Genomic DNA, 24,729 nt, shown 5'->3' on the forward strand with positions numbered 1-24,729 from the left:
TGCTGAAGCTTGCTGATATAACACTTTCTGTAAGATAATCCCTTTATTCAGAAATATCTAACTGTTGAACTTAACTTCTAAATTGTTATTGCAAGCCACATATTTGATAATTATCACATTATATCATATCACAGAGGGTCAAGTTATCTTTACTGTCGATAATTGTCGCACATCTGAGAACGCTGCTAACTGGCCGTGCACGCGTCTGGGACACGTATCCATCCTTCTCTTGTGACTGTTGCTTCTCAGGGATACGTCGTACGTGACTCCATCCCGTACGTTCACTCGTTCAGTCGTTCAGCTTCTGTCCACTGATCAGCCAGCAAGTTTCCGCCTGGCTAACCACTGATCAATAGCCATTATGACTTTAAACACTATAACAGGTTTTAAATACGTAAATTTAATGCCCAAACACGTACTTTGCAAGTATGAAAAAAATATATATACATGATTTTGTTGAATCTAGTCATTAATGTTAAAGGGGACGAATACTGGACCACGTACTGCTGCGGCTGCCTGGTGAACTTGGTGCATAACGAAAAACAGCTAAAATGGAACTCGGTACAGGAAGAAAAAAAAAGTTAAAATGCAACTTGGTACAGGGGAACCAATGAAGAGGAAACTTTGCACTGGGAAAAGTTAAGAGGAAACTCGGTACAGAGAAAACAATGAAGAGGAAACTTTGCATTGGGAAAAGTTAAGAGGAAACTTGCTACAACGAAAAACTGCGAAGAGGAAACTTAATTGTTACAGGGAAATTAAAAGGAAACTCGGTACAGGGGAACTAATGAAGAGGAAACTTTGCACTGGGAAAAGTTAAGAGGAAACCCGGTACAGAGAAAACAATGAAGAGGAAACTTTGCACTGGGAAAAGTTAAGAGGAAACTCGGTACAGGGGAACCAATGAAGAGGAAACTTTGCACTGGGAAAAGTTAAGAGGAAACCCGGTACAGAGAAAACAATGAAGAGGAAACTTTGCATTGGGAAAAGTTAAGAGGAAACTTGCTACAACGAAAAACTGCGAAGAGGAAACTTAATTGTTACAGGGAAATTAAAAGGAAACTCGGTACAGGGAAAAGCTGTTGTAATTATAGCATGACCATGTCGCCTCTTCTTTTCTTTCTTCTAGTGTTCGTCGTTGTAGTTTTCAGGTTTTCTTCGTAGGTGTAATCTCTCAGGACCATGTTCTCAAACGCTTCGCCGCTTACTCACTCATATTTGACGGATTTTGAAAGGTTTTTGGGTCTTTCCAGGAGTAGATTTATAACCCTGGTGGTAGTTTGACCTTTCCTCTGTACCATGAATGTAAAAAACGCTCATGAGAAACCGATTAATCTCCTTTTCGGCCTTTGGAACTAGTTGACGTGAGAGGTGGAGGCGTCTGAGAATACCGACCCAGGCTTGGCACCTTGGAACTCTTTATACTTTCTCAATCTTTTCAACTTTTATTTTTTTAGTGTTTGCGGGTTCCATACTGCTGCTGTATATTTCAGTGTTGGTCTTATGAATGATGTAATTATCTTTATCATTTCCTCATCGATCTACGCAAAGGCTACTCACATATTCACCAACAGGGGCGGTATTCTCAGACTTTCACCTCTCGCATCAACTATTTCAAAAGGTCAAAAAGGAGATCAAACTGGCTTTCATGAGTGCTTTTTCACAATCATAGCATAAAAGAAGGGTCAAACTACCACCAGGACCATTAAACTACCCCTGAAAATGCCCTAAACTCCTACGAAAAGCGTGTCAAATATGTGTGCTGGGGCGCCGAGACGTTTGAGAATGTTGCTCCAGGATTTGTGTGTGATCGCCTGGTGATAAGATAGTCTGTTATTGGTATTAACTCCTTGATCTTTCTTAGTGGCAGATACCTGTTAACTGTTGCTCCCTGGTATATAGTTCTAGTCAGGTCTGTTGACACTCTTAACATTTTATTGCATTGCACTTCTCTGTACCAAATTCCATCCACTCATATAGTTGTACGAAATGTGGCTCGATCACCCCCGTTTCCTCTTGGTATTATTCTCATTTTCCTTCCTTTCAAAACGTCTTTCACCCATTACAATAGGTTCCCCTGCATTCCTCCTTTGTAATCAGGCTTTTATATTGGTCTTTCAAAAGCTTTTTAGAAGTTCAAGACTATGGTCTACCTAGCTATCTCTTTTTAGCATTATTTCTGTCACTCACGCACAGGAGATTGGATACGCATGACTTACCTTATCTAAACCGAATTACCTCTTTGGTAACACTGAATTCTTTTCCAAGTGTACTTCCCTTCTCTTTTTTATCACCTTTACCATTGGCTTACATCATTACTATCCATATCAGACCCTAACATACCGTTTTTCGCAAATATCTTTCAAACGAAGACTCGGATCAGCATGGTGCTGTGGCACGGATTGTTTCACACTCTGCTAATTTTTGACGCTATTGTGCACTGCCAGATGCGGTTAATTATGGCGTTTGCTCTTGACTGTGATGGCAAAACCTGCGTGAGCCACTTACACATTCGAACAGATGAGGCGTGACGTATTTGTGACATGTATCCTCCACCTACTTCCACCCCTGGCTTCCCCTACTCCCACCCCTCCCTTTCCCTCCCTCCTACCCTCCTCTTTCTCCCCCATACCTCCCTTCTCTCTCTCTCTCTCTCTCTCTCTCTCTCTCTCTCTCTCTCTCTCTCTCTCTCTCTCTCTCTAAGTGATTCTACATTAATCAGATGGCTTCAAAACGCTGCATCTCAACTCTAGTTAATATTAAGTTGAAGGAAATGGTGACGGTCGAGCTTGTTTTTAAAGGAGTCAATCGTGTTACACTGGACCAATGAGAGAGAGAGAGAGAGAGAGAGAGAGAGAGAGAGAGAGAAAGAGGAGGGTAGGAGGGAGGGAAAGGGAGGGGTGGGAGTAGGGGAAGCCAGGGGTGGAAGTAGGTGGAGGATACACGTCACAATTACGTCACGCCTCATCTGTTCGAATGTGTAAGTGGCTCACGCAGGTTTTGCCATCACAGTCAAGAGTAAACGCCATAATTAACATCATCTTTTGCACAACAATAAAAAAAAAATTAGCAGAGTGTGTGAAACAATCCGTGCCACAGCACCATGCTGATCAGTCTTCGTTTGAAAGATATTTGCGAAAAACGGTGTGTCATTGGGTCTGATATGGATAGTAGTGCGTTAAACATTTTTTTTTTCTTTTGGTGTACAGAGGGAACATTTTTCTAATATATTTATGGTAACTTGCTGTGTGTGTGTGTGTGTGTGTGTGTGTGTGTGTGTGTAAGATTGTTTGTAATGTATTCTGTATTCAACCGCTCGCCAGAGCTGGTAACTAGTCGTGTCAAGTCACTGGTAGTGGGAACTGGGAACTTAGGAAGAACACATCCTAGGCCTCGCTGGCTTGCGGGCGTGGAGGTTGTCTGCCGTCCGTGGTAGTAGTGAACTGGCCTGGCCAGACGTACGAAAAGTCTTATTTGTTGAAGGTAAGTTTATATAATAACCCTCCCACACAGCCGTTTACATTATGCACAACATGCTACACCACATGCTTAATTTCGTTCTGTTAGACCTTCGCCTGAACACAAACCCTTCACTCAACACGCCACACAACATTCACTGCGAAGCGACACATTCAAGGCGGCCACGGAACAATCCACGCCACAGCCAAAGCAAAACTCATTCTCAAGGACACTACAAATTGTCCCACCGAAACTGTCCATGCTCAGTATTTACATTTTCCCTGTAAATGACAACTGTCATTCTGTTTTGCAACTCATAGTAATGCGAGGACGGATCTGTTAGTGTGTGTTTGCCAATTCGTATGTAATATAAAAAAAATAGTGGTCCTCCATGGTGTAATGGTTAGCACGCCACGCCTAAGAATCCGCGGACCTGCCGGAATTAACACTCAACCCGGGTAGTCGGCGTGCTGCCCACAAGGCGCTTTTTTTATATTTTTTATTCATCCTCCCTTTTAAGGTTGTCGATAAATGGGTACCTAGGGAAACGCGTGGAAAGTAACTGCGGAAACCCCAATGTCACACCGGCCCTGTGTCCGGAGGTATTTTCCGCCACAGGATCAAGGGTAAATGTGATGGAGACAAACACTGAGGCCACGCGCAGCTTTAGCGTATGCCAAGTTTATTTCACTTTTATATCAAGAAAAAAATAGTATATACCCACGAAAATTAAGCACGTTGAAAAATATTGATAACGTTTCCTATTGTCAAAATATCGAATGTTTATTTTCCAGAGGAGCCTCCTTCCTGGATACACGGGTTCTAATGGATACAGGGCGCACGAATGGGTGAACACACTGACAGTATTACAAGTGCCCTCTAGCCCCCTCCCCCCCCCAAAAAAAAAAAAATCTGCCAAAATTACGGGCCTGCATGGCTTACAATGCAAAACCCGGGGGCGTGAGGGGGGTCTTTCGGGTCTCTTTTTGAACGTGTAAACTGCGTAAGGACGAACAATGAAATTATATGCTGAAAGAACTATACTTGTGAATGGCTGGGTGTTAATTGAAATGGTAGTGCGGCCACCACCCCAAAGATCGGCTGGTCGAATACAGCTCAATGGTGAGAAGAGAAAAAATAACTTGAATCTTGACTCGAAACTGACACGCAGCCACACAGGGCGAATTAAGTACTGAAAAATTCTTGGTAGCGTCGAAACTAATGGGAGGTCGTTAGTGGTTATTTCAAATGCGCCACCCAGCCAATCACCGCACAAATAAAATATGGGTAAGGCACATTTAAGGTAAAGTATAACTAGTAAAACTAAGGGTGATTTTGATTGAAAACTTACAAAAAATTCTGAGAAAACTGATAAAATAATGTCTAGAAGTCGAAGGTGACGCTCTAGGTAACCAAAGAAAGGCCTACATTTTGAAGATAAAATCGGGGGAGAGGAGGATGGTTGGCGTGTGTTTGTGTGTGTGTGACACCGCGACGCGAGGTGCGAGGGCGGGGTTGAAAGAGGATTGTAAGGTTACTATGTATTTCAAGGCTAGCGACATTTCGTTTTATTGCAATAGCGTCTGAACTAGGTTGCTGATTGACATGGCATTAAAACACATTGTGTTTCAGATACCGATGTAATTAGGAAAAATATAAGCAAGTATCTACTCTGCTTCATTAGGGTAATTGTCTTAGAGACATGCCATCAAAATCTGATCGAAAGGCGAGTCTTCAAAAAGGCAAATAGCAACTGGGGCACTGGGAGCGGGCTGAGGTGTGTCTACCATGACGTATGGCCGTGACGTGTACTCTTGCCACACACCCCAATCATTGACTACTAAATAATGCAAAGCGTGTAGTACTGAAATATATTGCTCTGTGACGGAGTTTAACGATACTGAACTGTGCTTGTGTAGGAATGAATTCATATTCGACCTTAGTTGAGGCTATTGCCCTAATACAATTAATTAACAGTAAACTGTACCCCTGCCACCTGACCATTGATTTACCTAAGTATAATACCTTATAATATTGTGTCATAATGGTATATATATTGTCGTTTTAGGGTAGTTATGATACTATTGGGAAAATGAAACTTACTGCATTTATAATATACATTTTCTTGGATTCTGCGGATTCTTGGACGTGCATACATGCGCTCGACTGAGTGAGGAATGGATGGAGATGATGGGATGCTAATAATTCATTATGAACAGTTATTGCATTGTTCATTAATTGCAGCACATAGTAGCTGAGCATTGTTACAATGACAGAGCGATATGACCATCCTTGGCAAAGTCAGTACCCATACAGTAAGCAGGAGTATTAACACGTGCACCAGGCCACGATCGCTCACAACTCCGACTACCATTATTTAGTAGTCAATGATTGGGGTGTGTGGCAAGAGTACACGTCACGGCCATACGTCATGGTAGACACACCTCACCCCGCTCCCAGTGCCCCAGTTGCCATTTGCCTTTTTGATGACTTGCATTTCGATCAGATTTTGATGGCATGTCTCTAAGACAACTACCCTAATGAAGCGGAATAGATACTTGCTTATATTTTTCCTAATTACGTCGGTGTCTGAAACACAATGTGTTTTAATGCCATGTCAATCAGCAACCTATTTCAGACGCTATTGCAATAAAACGATATGTCGCTAGCCTTGAAATACATAGTAGAACGCTTTAATGATTAATCCATCTGCGCAGACCTGTGACGTGGATTGTTATCCAAGTAGGGGGAAGAGGGTAGGAAAGGCAGGGTCAAAATCTAAATTTAGATGTCAGGTTATACTAAAAAGAAAACGTCGACCGGAGGGATAACTATGGAAGACTTGCTTTACCCGCACATTCGCGCGCATAAACATATACTCTCTTTCTGTCTCTCACACAGTTATGGGATCTTGTCAACGTTGTTGGTAAACGTACAGTGCTTTACTTTTTTGCCCCTGGTCAGATCTGCATCCATACACCGAACAATAAGCCTCCGGAGCGTGGAGTGACCTTGCGCGGGAGAACACGACACAGGATGACGGTCAAGAAGACTCTTTATTAGTTCACAGTACACAAAATATGGGGATAAAACACTTGATTATCAACAAGAATGGGAGAGGTCTGGAATTACACGTAATAGTTGAAGGGGGGGGCCCCCCCTGGGTGACGGTCTAGAAGAGGCAAACTCGTCACTCCCCGGACGGCGGCCTAGCGGATAAAAAGACTCATCTGAAGGTTTAACTGGGAAGGGGAGGAATGTTAGATTTTAGTGTCTTACGACAACTACTAAGCATGTAACAAAAACTGGGGAGAGTATTAATTAAATAAATAACTACTCAGGTAACAAAATTTTAGTATATTAACGTAAATTTGATTTACTCATATTAAGATTAAGTCAGACTAAACTTTGAACAAATGCATTTTTTCACGCCACAGTCTGGGAGGGGAGGGGGAGGGAGCGGTACGCGATTAATACATAATCTGGCTTGTCACTCCTCCCTCTCTTTTTTTTTTTTTCCTGAAATACAACTTTCCAGTCTCCTGGCATCACAACCACACCTTCCTGCACACATTTTAATATCCTGCAGCAAAATGAACACGTGAAATATAAGCGGACGTAAAGCAATAGATATATAACACATTCTTTACATGGACAACGTCAAATAAAGTCACTGCAATTCTCTGACAGGTCTCAGGCGCAGATTTCGCTGCGGCACGATGGGCGTGGAGACGTGGCTGCTGCTGGCGACGCTGGCGGTGCTGGCGTGGCTCTACTCCAGGTGGCGCCACAGCTTTTGGTCCTCGAGGGGCGTGCCCTCCCCCCCAGCCCTGCCCTTCATCGGACATTTCCACAAGGAGTATTTCATCGACGCACAGGGGGTGGAGTTTATTAAAGAGGTATTGTTTGCTATTTGTATTATGCTTAAAAAAGTTATACGACTTTGTTACCATGTAAGTCTTTGCACATAAGAAATTTTAAGGCGAAGGACTCGGCCATGTGGATGCAGTGGCAGTTATAGCAAACTTTATGCCACGTTAGCTGTACCTAGTCTTAGGGGCGGACCCTGGAGCATGTTTGGTCAACCTCCAGGCCTGAGGGGTCTGCTTTTCATCCAATATACCAGTGATGCATCACTATATTAATCATATCCACAAATGTTGCAGTGTAAACATGTGACGAATTTAGAACATTATTTAGTTAATAATCAGTCAGTGGAACGGGTATTCTGCTCATTTCTTAACAGATGCTGTTAGAATTAGATAGTGAAATATTTGCTGGGAAAAATATGAGACCATAAAAAAGTTGAAAGTACACACAAACAAAGTTTGGTCACTTGGTTCAATAAATATTTCGTCAGAGGTATACGTAGGACTTTCGATGTTTGTCTGTGCGTTAATTCAGGATAGTGGATGCTTGACATAATTCAATGTTGCATTAAATCTTTGCACAGTTGATTAACGACGCTGTGTTTTTGAAGGACAAGATGTTGCCATATTTCCTAAGGAAATTATTTTTGATCTTTGCAGAATTACAAGAAACACTACCATTCGATGATGTTTGGTATGTACGACTTCTTCAACCCCGTTTTGGTGATATTTGATCCTGATATGATAAAAAATGTCATGGTTAGAGACTTTGACCACTTCACCGATCTAAGAGATTTCCATCTTAAGACCGGCGTCGAGAGAGACGAAATGGTATCTGAGATGTTGTCACTAAAGAACGGCGCCGACTGGAAGAATCTGCGGGCCATCATGACGCCCACCTTCACCTCTGGCAAGATCAAGGGTATGTTCCCTCTGGTGTGCGACAAGGCCGACGTTCTGGTCAAAGTTCTGCTGAAGGAGGCGTCCGAAAACACACACGTCAACGTGAAGAAAACCTTTGGGCGATTCACAATGGACACTATAGCATCTTGTGCTTTTGGCATTGAGTGCAACTCACTGCTGGATGAAAATGCCGAATTTCCTCGTAAAGCAGATGTTTTCTTCACAATGTCATTCACTGCGATGATCAAAACGATGTTCTTCAAATTTATGCCAAGGCTCTTCAAATTACTTGGCCTAGCCATCAACGCATCGGAAACGGACTTCTTCATCGACGTTGCGAAGCAGACCATAAAGGCCAGGCAGGCGGGGCAGAGGCGCGGCGACTTTCTGGACCTGCTGATGGAGGCGAGAGAGAACTCCGACAACCCCGACAGCAAACTTGGTAAGTTTCACTGCTGTCAATATGGCAGTCATTGTGGATGTCTTTCTTTGAAGTTCTTGGCTGATTACTACCTCATAACAAGATAATTCTCGGGAGAAGGCTTCCTTGGGGTATTTCAGGGGAAAGGCAGCCTTGTCGTACTCTTGTGAAAAGACTTTCGAAGTGGACACTAGGAATGGGTTGTCTCGAATTAGCTGTTGCGAGAAAGTCCCGCCCGGAAAAGTTCTTGGAAAACGACTAGCTGGAAGTATAGTACTTTCAGAAGGCTGCCACGAGATGGTAGCTGAAAGTCTACTTCAAAAAGTAGCTCGAGTGAAGGTTGCCCAGAAATCTCTTAGAAGAACAAGGATAGCCTTAGATAAAGTTAAATTAAGATATCATCATATTTATAAAAACAATGGCATAAACAATAAGAAAGATACTAGGACTAAAATAATTTTAAAAGAAACAGCGGGTTAGGTTCGCAAGCCATTTCCTTAAAAGTTAAAACTGATAACTTCATGTTAAATTCCAAACCGGATATATGCAACTTCCCGAGAATCAAAGAGACTGGAGAAAAATATTGTTCAAGCAGGTTTCCCGATTTGGGCATTTATCTATCCCCAGACCCCAGGTACTGTGTTGTGAAGGTTATGCGAGACGTTTTGATAAGTAGGTTGCAGTCCAGAAGTACGCGTGGAAAAAGTGTTTTGGGGGTTCCATTAATTTTTCTTGTTGCTGCAGTGATGAGCGATCTTTGCATGGTGGCGCAGAGCGTGCTGTTCATCACAGCTGGATACGAAACCACCGCCTCCTTGCTGGCCTTCTCCTCCTTCCTGCTGGCCAAGAACAAGGATCAGCAGGACCGCCTCCGGGACGAGGTGCGGCAGATGGTGGCGGAGCACGGCGGCGTCACCTACCAAGGCCTCATGGAGTCCAAACTACTCGAGGCCTGCCTCCAAGGTGACCACACAACAGTCATGCCTTAGTGTGTGTGTGTGTGTGTGTGTGTGTGTTTAACGAGTCGTAGTATACAGGATTTGAACAGAGTATGAGCAGAGCTCGTGTGTGTGTGTGTGTGTGTGTGTGTGTTCTGGCTATCATAAATAACGCTAATGAAAGTGATAGCGTCTTCTGACAAGCTTATGTTTATCGCTTCCTGATCACAAATTCCCTTTCTTCCAGAAACCCTTCGAATATATCCTCCTGCCGCGGTGACGGAGCGATGCTGCACCAAAACGTACACGTGAGTAAGGTGATGGGGTTGTGAAAATGTTGGCTACGTAGTGTGTGTCAATCTAGAGCGTTCCACTTCAGGACAGTCAAGGGAGTTTACAGTTAGAGTTTTTGTTGCTTGAAGAGATATATTCCAGTATGAACGCACAGTTTTGCTAAACTGAGACATCCAAAAAGTTATTTTGAACAACGGTTTAAAAAAAAATTACTGCTATTATTTTTTGGGGGGCTTCTATGGAAATTAATATTTTGCAACACACACACACACACACACACACACACACACACACACACACACACACACACACTATCAGATTCACGAGTTCAATATCGTCACCTACGCTAAGAAGCAATACCACTGATAGGTCACTCAATGAGGTGCTAAACATATCCGTATGGAAATCTTTTGACGATTAACAGCTCACACGTTGCTACATAAGGATACAACAACCACAGGACAATAAACAATAAAGAAAGAAGAACTTTATAGCCCTGGAAATACCCAAAACTTCTGCGAAGGCCTAGTCAGTTATGTGTGATTGGGCGCCTAAATGTTGAAGAATAAGACCCTTTGCCTTGTTGCTCGTCCAAGTCCCTATTTTCGACACAATACCCATTCCTGATTTATCAAACACAAGGGTTTCGTCGGGTGAGCGCGGGTGTTCCACGGCTCCAAAAAAGGCGAACCTTATGGTATGTAACAGCATGGGCAAGTCTTCTGTCAACACCACTTCCCGGAGCCCAACACTTCCTGGCCGGACTCAGGAGGGAAATCCAAAGCTTGATCATGCATGGCCTAAGACTACCCACATGCTGTCCTGAAGACCATTTATCAACTAGGACCCTAGATTCTCTCTCTTAAAAAAGAGAGGATAACACCTGGATCCAGCAGGTTGAGGATTGCGGGTTCCTGGTACCAGAGACCAGAGCTGTACTGCTGGACTTGGTATAGCGATATAGCGATGCTGAAGGGGTAGCTAAGGAGATTGACCGCATCCTCCTAAGTACTCGTTGGAGGATCCTTTAGAACTGCAGGGTTTACCGGAGTGCTGAGTTCTTTGCAACTGACCATAGGCTTATTGTTGCAACGCTCATTCTTCATGTCAGGTCAAAAAGAATCTCGAGATGCAACACTACTGTGTTCCATCTCGAGAGGCTGAAGGACCTGGCATGTGCTCAGGAGTATGCAGTGATATTCTCAGATCGGTTCGATTGCTCAGCACCCTGGAGGACCCTGCATAACTGTAGGATACCTTCAAACGTGAGACTCTGCAAGCTGCCAAGGAGTGCATTGGAAAGCGCCCGAAATCTAGGAGTGGCTTTGCCTCGGTGGAGACGCTGGAGTATATTGAGGAGAGTCGCGCTGCCAGACTTGTTGGGAATCGGGACCAATACAGGGCTCTGTCGCGTAGGACTAGAGTTCTCCTGAGGAGAGACAAGGAGAGGTATGTCGGAGGTCTGTCTCGCTGAGGATGTCGAGGGCCATTTAAATGTGAATGACCTCTGACCTGCTTACCGAGCCCTGAAGAAGCTCCGCCCCAAGTCTCCCTCTCAGGTGAGCGCTATCCGAACAGCTGATGCTTGGCTCCCTCATGTCGGACATGGATGGACAGAGGGCTAGTTGGGCTGAGTACTTTGAGCAGTTGTACACGGCAGACCCTTCACTTTGGCAGCTTCCAGTTGCTGGGTTCCAGGTGACGGATGCTGATCCACCCATCGACGAAAGCCCACCCTCTCTGGCCGAGGTCAGAGAGGCTGTGGCAAAGTTGAGGGGTGGAAAGGCACCTGACACCTGTAACATCAGTGCGGAGCTGCTCAAAGCTGGAGGTGAAGTCGTGATCCGTGGGTTGCATGCGGTCTTGACTGCCGTATGGCAGTCAGGTACCATTCCTCCTGAGTTGGTCGTCCCTATCTGGAAAGGGAAAGGGGACCGACAGGACTGCAACAACTACCGCTGTATTACACTGTTCAGTGTGCCAACCAAGGTGCTTGCCCATCTATTGCTGATGCGAATTCGCAGCCAGCTGGTGAAGCTGCAGAGACCTGAACAGCTCGGGTTCACGCCTGGTAAGTCAACAACTGACCGAATCCTAGCGCTTCGCGTACTGATGGAGCGCCAACGTGAGTTTCGACAGGGAATGCTTGCAGCCTATGTCGATCTCAAGAAGGCGTTTGACTCAGAGCATCGCGAGGCACTCTGGGATCTTCTGTGACTCCATGGGATTCCTACAATGACTATTGGTTTGCTGACTGGCCTGTATTGTGAGACAGAGAGTGCTGTGAAGTGTGTGTGTGTGTGTGTGTGTGTGTGTGTGTGTGTGTGTGTGTGTGTGTGTGTGTGTGTGTGTGTGTGTGTGTGTGTGTGGGCGGGGGGTTGTACAGCTTTTTTCCCTTGAATGCAGGAGTGAGGCAGGGCTGTGTCCTTGCCCCACCACTTTTCAACACTTGTATGGATTGGGTACTAGGCATAGTTGTGGAGCATCCATTGGCAATACCAGGGTCACTGACCTTGTTTATGCCGATGATGCAGTAATCCTGGTGGAGTCACTGGAGGTTTTGATGATGGGTCTCGAGGCACTGCAGGAAGAGGCGAAGCCCTTGGGACTTCAGGTCCCTGGGCCAAGACCAAGGTACAGGTGTTTGGAGACTTGCTAGATGAAACAATACAGACTGTTCATGCGTGTGGCGAGGACATTGAGATCTCAGAAAGTTTCACGTATCTTGGTAGCGTAGTTCATAACAACGATGAGTCTCGCCAGGAAGTCTTACGATGGACTGGCCTGGCTCACGGTGTTATGGGCTCACTCAGCACGATTATATGGCATTGTTGATACCTGTGCAGAAGGACAAAGATCCGGATCTCCAAGTCCCTTGTTCTCCCTGTATTATTCTATGGTTGTGAGACATGGACAATAAATGGGGACTTGGAGAGGCGGATTGATGCCTTTGGTAATAAATGTCTACGCAGAATCATGGGATACCGCTGGAATGACTTTGTGTCAAACCGGCGACTTCTCCGTGAGATTGATTCGACATATATTACCTGCATAGTCCGACAACGCCAACTCCGGCTATAAGGGCACGTAGCACGTTACCCAGAAGCTGATCCTGCTCATCGGGTTGTCTCTGTATGAGACAATCCTGAGTGGAGGGGGCCAACGGAGCTCGTGGCTTGAACAAGTCGATAGACCCTGCCAGGAGGTACCCAGGATGGGAAGGGAGCCTGCATGGAGACTCGCCCGGGCTTGGCGTCGTAGGGTGGGTGAGGCGACGTGCCCCCGGCGTATGCCCCATTGATTGCTTGACAGATGAGCTCCAGGGGGCAGCATGAGCTAACCAAAATGGCGCCACTATAAACACTTGCCTGCGCCATACCGGCCGGGGGTCGGCTGTCACTCCCCACCAAGAAAGACCACCGGCGCCATAGGCAGAAATAAAGAAAAAAAGGGGGGCTCCCGTGGTCCCGTGGTAGAGTCTCCGCCTTGCGCTCCGGTGGTGTGCTGTGCTAGAGCGTATGGGTTCTAGACCTGCCCGGTGCCATGGGAGTGGAAAGGTGGGCTCTTTTCGACACCCTCAGCCCCGTTGTTGGGACTCCTCCTTGAAAGAATTGGACATCTCTCTACCAGTCGTCTGGGTGGTTGTGCGGCATGCACCGCCTTCCTCCCTTGGGGTATATCCCCAACGAAATACCCCTCCCCCCCCCCCCCCAAAAAAAAAAAAAAATCTCTAGACAGTGTAGTTTTTAACAGTTAAATAAAGCCCTTCCTCGGAAAGTTCTTGTAAAATTCCTTGTAAGTTTAATGAAGAAGATTTGTTTCGTCTGATACAGTGAATGTGTCTCCCCAGGTTACCCGGCACCGACCTGACCCTCAAGCCCGGAAACATAGTGGAGGTGCCCATCTGGAGCCTCCACCACGACTCCCGCTACTGGCCAGACCCGGAGGCGTTCATCCCAGACCGATTCCTGCCTGAGAATAAAGCCAACATCCGCCCCTTCACGCACCTGCCCTTCGGGATGGGACCCCGAAACTGTATAGGTGAGGGCCCTTCACTAGGGACTATGCAACTTTTGTGCCAAATATTTGAGTGCAGCCACTTAAAAAATTTGTTTGGTAGCTAGCGTTATGTGTTCCTTCTGGTGCTTATACAGCCATGCGGTTTGCCCTGATGGAGGCCAAGGTGGCGCTGGCCAAGGTGCTGCTGGAGGCTGAGCTGGAGCCGGCGCCGGGACACGAAGAACTGGTCTTGGAGTCAGCTCTCGGCCTTTTGCGCTCCAAGGACGGTGTGGTGGTACAAGTGAAGGCTATCAAGGAGTGAAATATTATCTTGCTGGATTGATTGTTTGATTTTCTGTATGACTGAGGAATGATTCATAGGTTCTACAGTATCAATATCAAATATATATATATATATATATATATATATATATATATATATATATATATATATATATATATATATATATATATATATATATATATATATATATATATATCTCGCGGTTGTTGATTTTTTTTTTTTTAAATCGGATTTTTTTATTTAAATCAGATTTTTTTATTTAAATCGATTTTTTTTTCTTTATTAATGAAAATAATTAAATGAATGTAAACCTTTATATTCTCTACATTAGTTTCAAACACTTGTTGGAGTATTCCTGTATGATATTCCATCATGATAAGTAACCTGGCTGGCTGTTTGAGCGTCATAAGAATGACCAGCCGCAGCCAGCCAGCCACTACTGGCCAGCACCACACCACAACTCAGTCCATAATCAGATCATATCATGTTTTGGACATGCCTTCACTGTAATTCCACAAAGAGAGATGAATGCAGCTTCAAATGAAAGTATCAGAAGAGGCTGTGGATGATCCATGTATGTATGTGAAGTGGTTCTTTGAAAAATAGGGGTATATATTTTAATTATTTCCTTTACTGCCACTTCCTATAGTTGGTGATTTTTTTCCATTTTAATAGCTTTTCTTTGGTTTATTTGAGTGTTTGGAGAGGCCCATGACTACCCACATGCTGTCCTCATGATTGCCCATCAACCGGACTCCAGTGAAACTCTCTAAAGAGTACCAAGTGAAGCTCGAGGGGGGGGGGGGGGAATTAGCCAAGCAAATAGCGGCACTATAAAGCAGTTGCCTGCGCTACCAATTGGCTGGGACCAACCAAAATAGTACAGATGGGGGCATACGCTACAGCTGAGCGTAGCCGTGGTGCTCATCTCCGTGGCACTGGCCTTTGATCATTGGTGGAAAGAACCCATCCCCCCAGGACAGGGTCAGCGTGACATCCGGGTTATGACAGTGTACCTTCCCCAGGTTTCCCATATATACCCATTTATCGACCAGCCTGAAAGGAAGGATGAGCAGCTGGGTGAGCGGCACGCTGACTGCCCAGGTCGGGATTCGAACCCAGGGTGCGGGTTCGTAGTAAGGCACACTAACCACTAGATCATGGAGGCATAAAAAAAAATCCAAGGGGTCAGAAATTTGCTATATGAGGACAGCTTTAAGCACCTAATGCAGCCATTGTCAACAGGATGAGAAAACAGTTACAACAAGCAAATGAACTGAAGTTGCTAACCCATGGTTGCCGTGCACACATCATTCTAACTGTATTGGCTCATGATTTGGAAATTGTCAACATAAAAGAACATGTGGTTCATGTTGTAAAATACTTTTGAAACCATCACGCTGCCTTTGCAGATACCGTCAGAAAGGCGGTCTGTGTCTTGTTTTGCTCCAGGACACTGGACGGACCAGGCGTGGCTGACGGAAGATATTTATAATGATCTAAGCAGCTCATGTAAAAATTTTGTGAAGTTGACAAGGAAAATATTGATATCAAAGTTATAGAGTGTTTTCTTTGTTTATTTCTCCATTCTATGTTGTTGCTCAGCAATAAGATCAAGATTAAAATCAATGACAATTAAAAAAAATCAATTAATATAAATCTTGATTTAAAAAAAAATAATTTGATTTAAATCTTGATTTAAATTAGTGATTTAAATCAAACAACCCCGATATATATATATATATATATATATATATATATTTATATATATATATATATATATATATATATATATATATATATATATATATATATATATATATATATATATATATAATGGAGAGTAACACCAACATTTGATGAAACATTTTGTATATTTACGCGAGTGTCGAATAAATCTCTCCATTATCCGGTAATCTACAATTAATAAAAATCTTGCGTAACAAGGTCTCTAAAATAACTGAAAATTGTAACCCAAACATGAGTATCGGCGGCTTCTTTAGGTTCAAAGGTTCCTGTCCTGCTGAACTACAGGCATCTATCTGTGTCTGCTGTAGTGCTGTCTTGATGGGACGAAGTACCAAACAAAATAAAGGCTCGTGCCTCTGAGCCTTTGGGTCAACCGGTGAGGACGAGGAGGCCTTCGTCCAAACCACCACTCACCACTGCACGTGGCCACGCCCTGCAACGCAGCCACGCGATCCGCAGACCTCATCAGTCCTTCCAATTCGGGCAGGCGCCATGCAGGTGCCAGTGATCGAGTTTCTGGCACTCTAGCTCAGGCCGACGCTGGCAAGCCACGAGACAGAGCTTCAGTTTTATGATTTTCTTATATAAGTTGATAGGATATAGTTTTTTTTAATGTGTTTCATTACATTCCGGTTTTCTGCTAGGGTTTCTATAATCAATGTTCTTGAACTAGCTTTTTTTCAATTTATTTATCCAGTTATTTATTGATGTGATTTTTTTACCTTTTCACTACTTAAAGTTATTTATTAGACTGTTACACAAGAACACATATAGGCAAAATGAAACAATAATAATCTGACATGTATGTTATGGAAAATAAAATTATATAGAACAATTTCGACTAACTGGTCAAACTGTGCGTGGGTGGTCAGCCTCCACAAACCTCTCCTGTTCAATTGGGTGAGGAGGGAACCTCTCATCACCTTGCCTCAGGGAAACGAGGGGATGGGTTTGCAATCCAGCAGCTTTAAAGGAACTGCTTTAAAGTAGAACCCCTGAAAAGGACACTCAAGATATCAATCTGCATCTCGAGGAAGCACTAGGGGCCTCACCCGCTCTGTGAAGCACTTGATCGCGCCACGCCCTCCTTATTAACCACTGCCGTTACCCTGCTGCGTGTTCCAATGTGCAGTGGCTGCCCTCTGTTGTTGTGGTGGGCGCATTGATAATTTCGATGCCACCTTAATACTTGACTTTATCGATACTGAATATTTTGTATCGAAAGTTGTGAGTGTTCGTGAAACATCGGGCAAGTAATGGCGAAATTATTAATAAAAAAAACATCCCGAATTATCCCACCAAAAACTCCGTAAGTGTGTGTGTGTGTGTGTGTGTGTGTGTGTGTGTGTGTGTGTACGATTTTTTTGGAGCTTGGTATTCAGTCGCTCACCTGACTGAGTGAATCATAGTCGTGTGACTCGCGTTAAGTGCCTGGCAAGATCTGCATTCAGCAATCAGCAACACATCCTCGCTGGCTTGAGGGAGAGGAGGTTGTCGTGCCACCCGTGATAGTGGTGGACTGGCCGGCAGAGCATTATTTGTTTGCAGGTAAGATTATATAATAGCCCTCCTATACACACCCTGTTTACATTATGCACGAGATGCTACAACACATGCTCCGTTCCGTTAGACCTTCGCCTGAACACAAACCCTTCACGCAACACGCCACGCAACATTCACTGCGTAATAACACATTCAAGGCGGCCATGAAACGAGCCTCACGCCACAGCCAATACAAAACTCATTCTCGAGGACGCTTAGCAATTGTCACCGCGAAACTGTCTTGTCTCTTCATACTTAATATTTACATTTTCCCCCTAAATGACAACTGTCACTTTAGCATCTCATGGCTGTGCGATGATAGAGATCTGTAGAGTGTTTGCCAGTTCGTATGTAATATATTAATTACTGGTCCTCCGTGGCGTAGTGGTTAGCAGGCCTGCCTACGAATCCGCGGGTAGGCTAGTCGGCGTGCATCCCACACAGCTGTTTATCCTCCCTTTTGAGCCAGTCGATAAATAGGTTGAGGAAACGTGTGGAACGTAACTGTGGTAACACGGATGTCACACTGGCCCTGTGTCCGAAGGTACTTTCCGCCATGGGATCGAGGGCAAATGTGTCGGAGATGAGCCATGACGCCACGCGCGGCTTTAGCTTATGCCAAGTTTATTTTACTTTTATATCAAGACGAAAATTGTAATCTGGAAAATTAAGCTGAGGTTAAAAAAATATTGATAACGTTACCTATTGTCAAAATATCGAATTTTTATTAATCTTTATTTTGCCAATAGTTAAATTTCACACTTAAGCCCAGAGTTCCAGGGAAGTCTTTTTCCTGGATACGGGTACTGATGGAAACAGGGCGCACGTATTGGTAAACACACGCTGACAGTATTGCAAGTGAAGAGTGAGAGGATGAAATCGGTATCCCACCAAACAAAAGAATTTTCCTCCTCATGAAGTTCAGTACACATATTCCCATATTTGTAGAGCACTACTGCTTAACATTAGTGTGTCTGTGTGTGTGTGTGTGTGTGTGTGTGTGTAATTCAAACCTTCTTGTGATATGAACGCTTTTATCAGATTGTTATCTTTTTCAATCAGAAAGAATGACAAAAGAACGTGCTATCAAAACTATAAACAACTTTTTTGTGTGTATATGTTAGAGAGAGAGAGAGAGAGAGAGAGAGAGAGAGAGAGAGTCAGTGAGTTGGGCCAATGGGCCTCCTTGCCGGAAGCGATGTAGCCCTCATCCTGAATGAGGAATTATATAGATCTTGATGAGGAAAAAACATTGTTCGTCTCACGTCCAACAGTTTTATCCTGAATTTTACGGGGTCCAGAATGTAGAGAAATGCAGCGGAGTTGAGCTTCATCGCTAGACTTATAGCAACAGTTCTGTCCTTTTGAATTATGAGAGATCCAGAATGTTGAGTAAAGCAATGCTGGAGCTAAGGAGATACACCACATCCTCATAAGTACTCCTGTTTTAGCATAACTTGAGCCCACACTGCTTCCTGAATTACTCTTCATGGTTTTCTAGGTATATTCAGGGGAAAACACGTGGTGCATGGTGCACTCACGGCGCACCACACCCACCTGCACTCATTTTAATATCTTGCAGCAATATGAACAATACATGCGGGCGTAACACGGTAGAGATGTAACAAGTTCTTTACATGGACAACGTCAAATAAAGTCACTGCACTTCTCTGACAGGTCTCAGGCGCAGATTTCGCTGCGGCACGATGGGCGTGGAGACGTGGCTGCTGCTGGCGACGCTGGCGGTGCTGGCGTGGCTCTACTCCAGGTGGCGCCACAGCTTTTGGTCCTCGAGGGGCGTGCCCTCCCCCCCAGCCCTGCCCTTCATCGGACATTTCCACAAGGAGTATTTCATCGACGCACAGGGGGTGGAGTTTATTAAAGAGGTATTGTTCGCTATTTGTATTATGCTTAAAAAAGTTATACGACTTTGTTACCATGTAAGTCTTTGCACATAAGAAATTTTAAGGCGAAGGACTCGGCCATGTGGATGCAGTGGCAGTGATAGCAAACTTTATGCCACGTTGGCTGTACCTAGTCTTAGGGGCGGACCCTGGAGCATGTTTGGTCAAACTCCAGGCCTGAGGGGTCTGCTTTTCATCCAATATACCAGTGATGCATCACTATATTAATCATATCCACAAATGTTGCAGTGTAAACATGTGACGAATTTAGAACATTATTTAGTTAATAATCAGTCAGTGGAACGGGTATTCTGCTCATTTCTTAACAGATGCTGTTAGAATTAGATAATGAAATATTTACTGGGAAAAATATGAGACCATAAAAAAGTTGAAAGTACACACAAATAAAGTTTGGTCACTTGGTTCAATAAATGTTTCGTCAGAGGTATACGTAGGACTTTCGATGTTTGTCTGTGCGTTAATTCAGGATAGTGGATGCCTGACATAAATCAGTGTTGCATTAAATCTTTGCACAGTTGATTAACGACGCTGTGTTTTTGAATGACAAAGTGTTGCCATATTTCCTAAGGAAATTATTTTTGGTCTTTGCAGAATTACAAGAAACACTACCATTCGATGATGTTTGGTATGTACGACTTCTTCAACCCCGTTTTGGTGATATTTGATCCTGATATGATAAAAAATGTCATGGTTAAAGACTTTGACCACTTCACCGACCTTAGAGACTTTAAAGCTGAGACCGGCGTCGAGAGAGACGAAATGCTGTCCCAGATGCTGACACTGCAGAAAGGCGCCGACTGGAAGAATCTGCGGGCCATCATGACGCCCACCTTCACCTCGGGCAAGATCAAGGGTATGTTCCCTCTGGTGTGCGACAAGGCCGACGTTCTGGTCAAAGTTCTGCTGAAGGAGGCGTCCGAAAACACACACGTCAACGTTAAGGAAATCTTTGGGCGATTTACAATGGACACTATAGCATCTTGTGCTTTTGGCATTGAGTGCAACTCACTGCTGGATGAAAATGCCGAATTTCCTCGTAAAGCAGATATTTTCTTCACCTTGCCATTCAGTTCGGTGCTCAAAATTGTGCTATTCCAATATATGCCAAGACTCTTCAAATTACTTGGCCTAGCCATCAGTGCACCGGAAACGGACTTCTTCATCGACGTTGCGAAGCAGACCATAAAGGCCAGGCAGGCGGGGCAGAGGCGCGGCGACTTTCTGGACCTGCTGATGGAGGCGAGAGAGAACTCCGACAACCCCGACAGCAAACTTGGTAAGTTTCACTGCTGTCAATATGGCAATCATAGTGGATGTCTTTCTTTGAAGTTCTTGGCTGATTACTACCTCATAATAAGATAATTCTCGGGAGAAGGCTTCCTTGGGGTATTTCAGGGGAAAGGCAGCCTTGTCGTACTCTTGTGAAAAGATTTTCGAAGTGGACACTAGGAATGGGTTGTCTCGAATTAGCTGTTGCGAGAAAGTCACGCCTGAAATAGTTATTGGAAAACGACTAGCTGGAAGTATAGCACTTTCAGAAGGCTGCCACGAGATGGTAGCTGAAAGTCTACTTCAAAAAGTAGCTCGAGTGAAGGTTGCCCAGAAATCTCTTAGAAGAACAAGGATAGCCTTAAATAAGCTCTTCAAATCTCCATTGATGTTTGAGTTGAACTGAGTTGTGTTTAAAAAAATAAATCTTTGCGCCACAATAGTTGTGCGCCGTACATAAAAGTTAAATTAAGATATCATATTTATAAAAACAATACCATAAACAATAAGAAAAATATTAGGACTAAAATAATTTCAAAAGAGACAGCGGGTCAGAGTCGCAAGCCATTTCGTTAAAACTGATAACTTCATGTTAAATTGCAAACCGGATATATGCAACTTCCCGAGAATCAAGGAGATTGGAGAAAAATATTGTTCAAGCAGGTTTCCCGAGTTGGGCATTTATCTATCCCCAGACCCCAGGTACTGTGTTGTGAAGGTTATGCGAGACGTTTTGCTAAGTAGGTTGTATGCCAGCAGTAGCCTACTCAAGAAAAAGTACTTTGGGGTTCCATTGACTTTTCTTGTTGCTGCAGTGATGAGCGATCTTTGCATGGTGGCGCAGAGCGTGCTGTTCATCACAGCTGGATACGAAACCACCGCCTCCTTGCTGGCCTTCTCCTCCTTCCTGCTGGCCAAGAACAAGGATCAGCAGGACCGCCTCCGGGACGAGGTGCGGCAGATGGTGGCGGAGCACGGCGGCGTCACCTACCAAGGCCTCATGGAGTCCAAACTACTCGAGGCCTGCCTCCAAGGTGACCACACAACAGTCATGCCTTAGTGTGTGTGTGTGTGTGTGTGTGTGTGTGTGTGTGTAATAATAATAATAATAATAATAATAATAATAATAATAATAATAATAATAATAATAATGATAATAATAATAATAATGATAATAATAACAAGTTTATTAATGTAAGGCAACCGTTAGGCTGAAAATATACAAATTAAAAATACAATAAACTAATACTAAATAGGCTACGCTAGAGGGGGAGAGAGGGTGGGGGGTGGTTTGGGAGAACTAAAAATAGAGCCAAAAGGAAGAGGGACGGTAGTGTGAAGGGGGGAGTTAGAGGAAAGCGGCGAGGTGCTAATCTGCACCGCAACCCTTTGGGTTAAGACTATCACTGCTGGGCATTGTTTATTATCCGCACTATCGCCGGCACTGCGCTTCGTTTGAAACGGTCGGTTCGCGATGCACTGAAGGGGGTGAGTTTATTGTGGTGTCTTGTGAAGCGGGTGGGGGAAGGCGCGTTCGGTGGCAGGAGGTGGCGGTGGCGAGGATGGTGAAGCAAGGTGATGCCGAATTTTCTGAGGGCGTCCTGGTGCCTATCAGAGAGCCTCGGGAGACTCAGGGTGGTCAGTGCATTGTCGTAGTCACTCGTAGGTGTGGTAATCAGGGCCTAAAATGACCCTGAATGCCCTCTTCTGTACCCCCTCAAGCTGCTCTTGTTGGATGAGGGTAAGGGAGGATGACCACGCCGGGGAGGCATACATGAGTTTTGGCAGTATAAATGATGTGTAGCAGTCGGTGCCCCCAGTGTCCTGAGTCTACGCAGTGTGTGTGTGTGTGTGTGTGTGTGTGTGTGTTTACCGAATCGTAGTATACAGGATTTGAACAGAGCTATATATGAGCAGAGCTCGTTTATGTGTGTGTGTGTGTGTGTGTGTGTGTGTGTGTGTGTGTGTGTTCTGGCTATCATAAATATCGCTTATGGGTAGAGCAGACAATGAAAGTGATAGCGTCTTCTGACAAGCTTATGTTTATCGCTTCATGATCAGAAATTCCCTTTCTTCCAGAAACCCTTCGCATATATCCTCCTGCCGCGGTGACGGATCGAACCTGCACCAAAACGTACACGTGAGTAAGGTGAAGGGGGCGTGAAAACGTTGGCTACGTAGTGTGTGTCAATCTAGAGCGTTCCACTTCAGGACAGTCAAGGGAGCTTACAACTAGGATTTTGTTGCTTGAAAATGTATATTCCAGAATCGGGGAATGGTTTTGCTCAATTGAGACAAAAAAAAAGGCATTTTGTACAACGGTTTTGAAATTTCGTACCGCTTTGTTTGTGGTTTCTATGGAAAGCCAAGTGTAACTACGTAACCAGACGGCACTTTTCACTCACATTTTCGGGGACTACTGAGCCATCTTGGTCACTCTGTTCACCGTTGCTGTTTACGTCTTCGCGTCCCCCGCCAAAGCAGAGTCCTTGGTCGGTATTATCAGACGCTTCCACCCTTCACATCAATTACTCCCAAAGGCCGAAAAGGAGATCAGTCGGTTTCTTATGAGTACTTTTTAGGTTCACAGTATAGGAGAAGGGTCAAACTACCGAAAGGGCCATAAAACTACTCCTGGAAATACCCAAAACTTCTACGGAGGCCTAGGCGATTAGGTGTGCTTGGACGCCGAAGTGTTTAAGAATATACCCTTTCTCTTGTTGCTTGTCCAAATATTAATGTTCAACCCAATACCCATTCCTGATTTATCAAACACAAGGGTTTCCTTAGGCGAGCGCGGGTTTTCCAAGGCTCCAAAAAAGGACGAACCTTAGGATGTGTGCAGCACGGGCAAGCCTTCTGTTAACACCACTTTCCGGAGCCCAAAACTTCCTGGCCGGACCCAGGAGGGAAATTATAGCCTGATCATGCATCGTTTCACGTTGTCTGAAGTAGACAGTGTAGTTATTGACAGGTGAATAAAGCCCGTCCTAGAAACGCTCTTGTAAAATTTCTTGTAAGTTTAATAAGGAAGATTTGTTTCGTCTGATACAGTGAAAGTGTCTCCCCAGGTTACCCGGCACCGACCTGACCCTCAAGCCCGGGCACATGGTAGAAGTGCCCATCTGGAGCCTCCACCACGACTCCCGCTACTGGCCAGACCCGGAGGCGTTCATCCCAGACCGATTCCTGCCTGAGAATAAAGCCAACATCCGCCCCTTCACGCACCTGCCCTTCGGGATGGGACCCCGGAACTGTATAGGTGAGGGCCCTTCACTAGGGACTATGCAACTTTGGTACCAGATATTTGAGTGCAGCCACTTGAAAGTTTTTGGGCACCTAGGTTCATGTGTTCCTTCTGGTGCTTACAGCCATGCGGTTTGCCCTGATGGAGGCTAAGGTGGCACTGGCCAAGGTGCTGCTGGAGGCTGAGCTGGAGCCGGCGCCGGGCCACGAGGAGCTGGTCATGGAGGCAGCCCTCGGCCTTTTGCGCTCCAAGGACGGTGTGGTGGTACAAGTGAGGGCCATCAAGGAGTAAAATATTATCTTGCCGGATTGATTGTTTGATTTACTCTATGACTGAGAAATAATTCATAGGTTCAACAGCATCAATATCAAATATATGTTGTGCTGGAAGCTTCCCCCGGGGTCTATAGGCCTTTGGAAGACTCTGGGAGGAGCGAGTAGGGGGGCGGGGAGCAAGGCCCCGCCCGCGCCCGCGGGGCCCGCGGCCAGGCGCCAGGCGGGAAGTGTTGCCAACTCGCACATATTTTTGCTACATGTTCATTCTTGTATGATCGAATATATACTGTAACGTTCTAGACTGTACTGTTCGGCATATATATAGGAGAAGAGGGCGAGAGGAGTTAGTCCCAGTCATAGTAAGCTAGTGGCCAGTGAAGAGTCAAGAGTGAATTGTACTACTAAGGAAGAATATTAAACTACAGAAGCTGTGCAAGGTGTTTACATATCACCCTCCCACGGAGTCTCCTGACGGCGACACGGAACCCAAGTAACACGTCCGGCATAACACTGGGGTCAGGAGTGTAGGCATTTG

General features: G+C 44.8%; 1 protein-coding gene across 3 annotated transcripts; it reads left to right on the forward strand.

Moving 5' to 3' along the window:
- The first annotated feature begins 3,326 nt into the window (after positions 1-3,326).
- LOC126998831 (cytochrome P450 3A41-like) lies at positions 3,327-24,626 on the forward strand. Of its 3 annotated transcripts, none has more exons than XM_050860966.1 (7): positions 3,327-3,483; positions 19,156-19,364; positions 19,995-20,679; positions 21,488-21,706; positions 22,752-22,812; positions 23,744-23,934; positions 24,044-24,626. In XM_050860966.1, exons 2-7 carry the CDS (start codon positions 19,185-19,187, stop codon positions 24,208-24,210), a joined length of 1,503 nt encoding a protein of 500 aa, XP_050716923.1. In that variant the 5' UTR covers positions 3,327-3,483; positions 19,156-19,184; the 3' UTR covers positions 24,211-24,626. The 3 variants fall into 3 exon arrangements, with proteins under 3 accessions (XP_050716923.1, XP_050716925.1, XP_050716924.1); XM_050860968.1 differs by lacking the exons at positions 19,156-19,364; positions 19,995-20,679; positions 21,488-21,706; ... (1 more) ...; positions 23,744-23,934; positions 24,044-24,626 and adding exons at positions 7,150-7,358; positions 7,989-8,673; positions 9,397-9,615; ... (1 more) ...; positions 13,735-13,925; positions 14,039-14,296; XM_050860967.1 differs by lacking the exon at positions 3,327-3,483 and adding an exon at positions 17,305-17,484.
- Positions 24,627-24,729: the final 103 nt, after the last annotated feature.

The sequence above is a fragment of the Eriocheir sinensis genome, chromosome 15 (genome assembly GCF_024679095.1).
Source record: "Eriocheir sinensis breed Jianghai 21 chromosome 15, ASM2467909v1, whole genome shotgun sequence".
Lineage (NCBI taxonomy): Eukaryota > Metazoa > Arthropoda > Malacostraca > Decapoda > Varunidae > Eriocheir > Eriocheir sinensis.

What these genes read in the sequence shown, in the direction of transcription:
- LOC126998831 (XM_050860966.1), top strand. Translation starts at nt 19,185, where the DNA reads ATGGGCGTGGAGACGTGGCTGCTGCTGGCGACGCTGGCGGTGCTGGCG. An exon ending in CAACCCCGACAGCAAACTTG is followed by an intron (nt 20,680 to 21,487) that starts GTAAGTTTCACT and finishes TTGTTGCTGCAG; the next exon opens with TGATGAGCGATCTTTGCATG. An exon ending in ACTCGAGGCCTGCCTCCAAG is followed by an intron (nt 21,707 to 22,751) that starts GTGACCACACAA and finishes CCTTTCTTCCAG; the next exon opens with AAACCCTTCGCATATATCCT.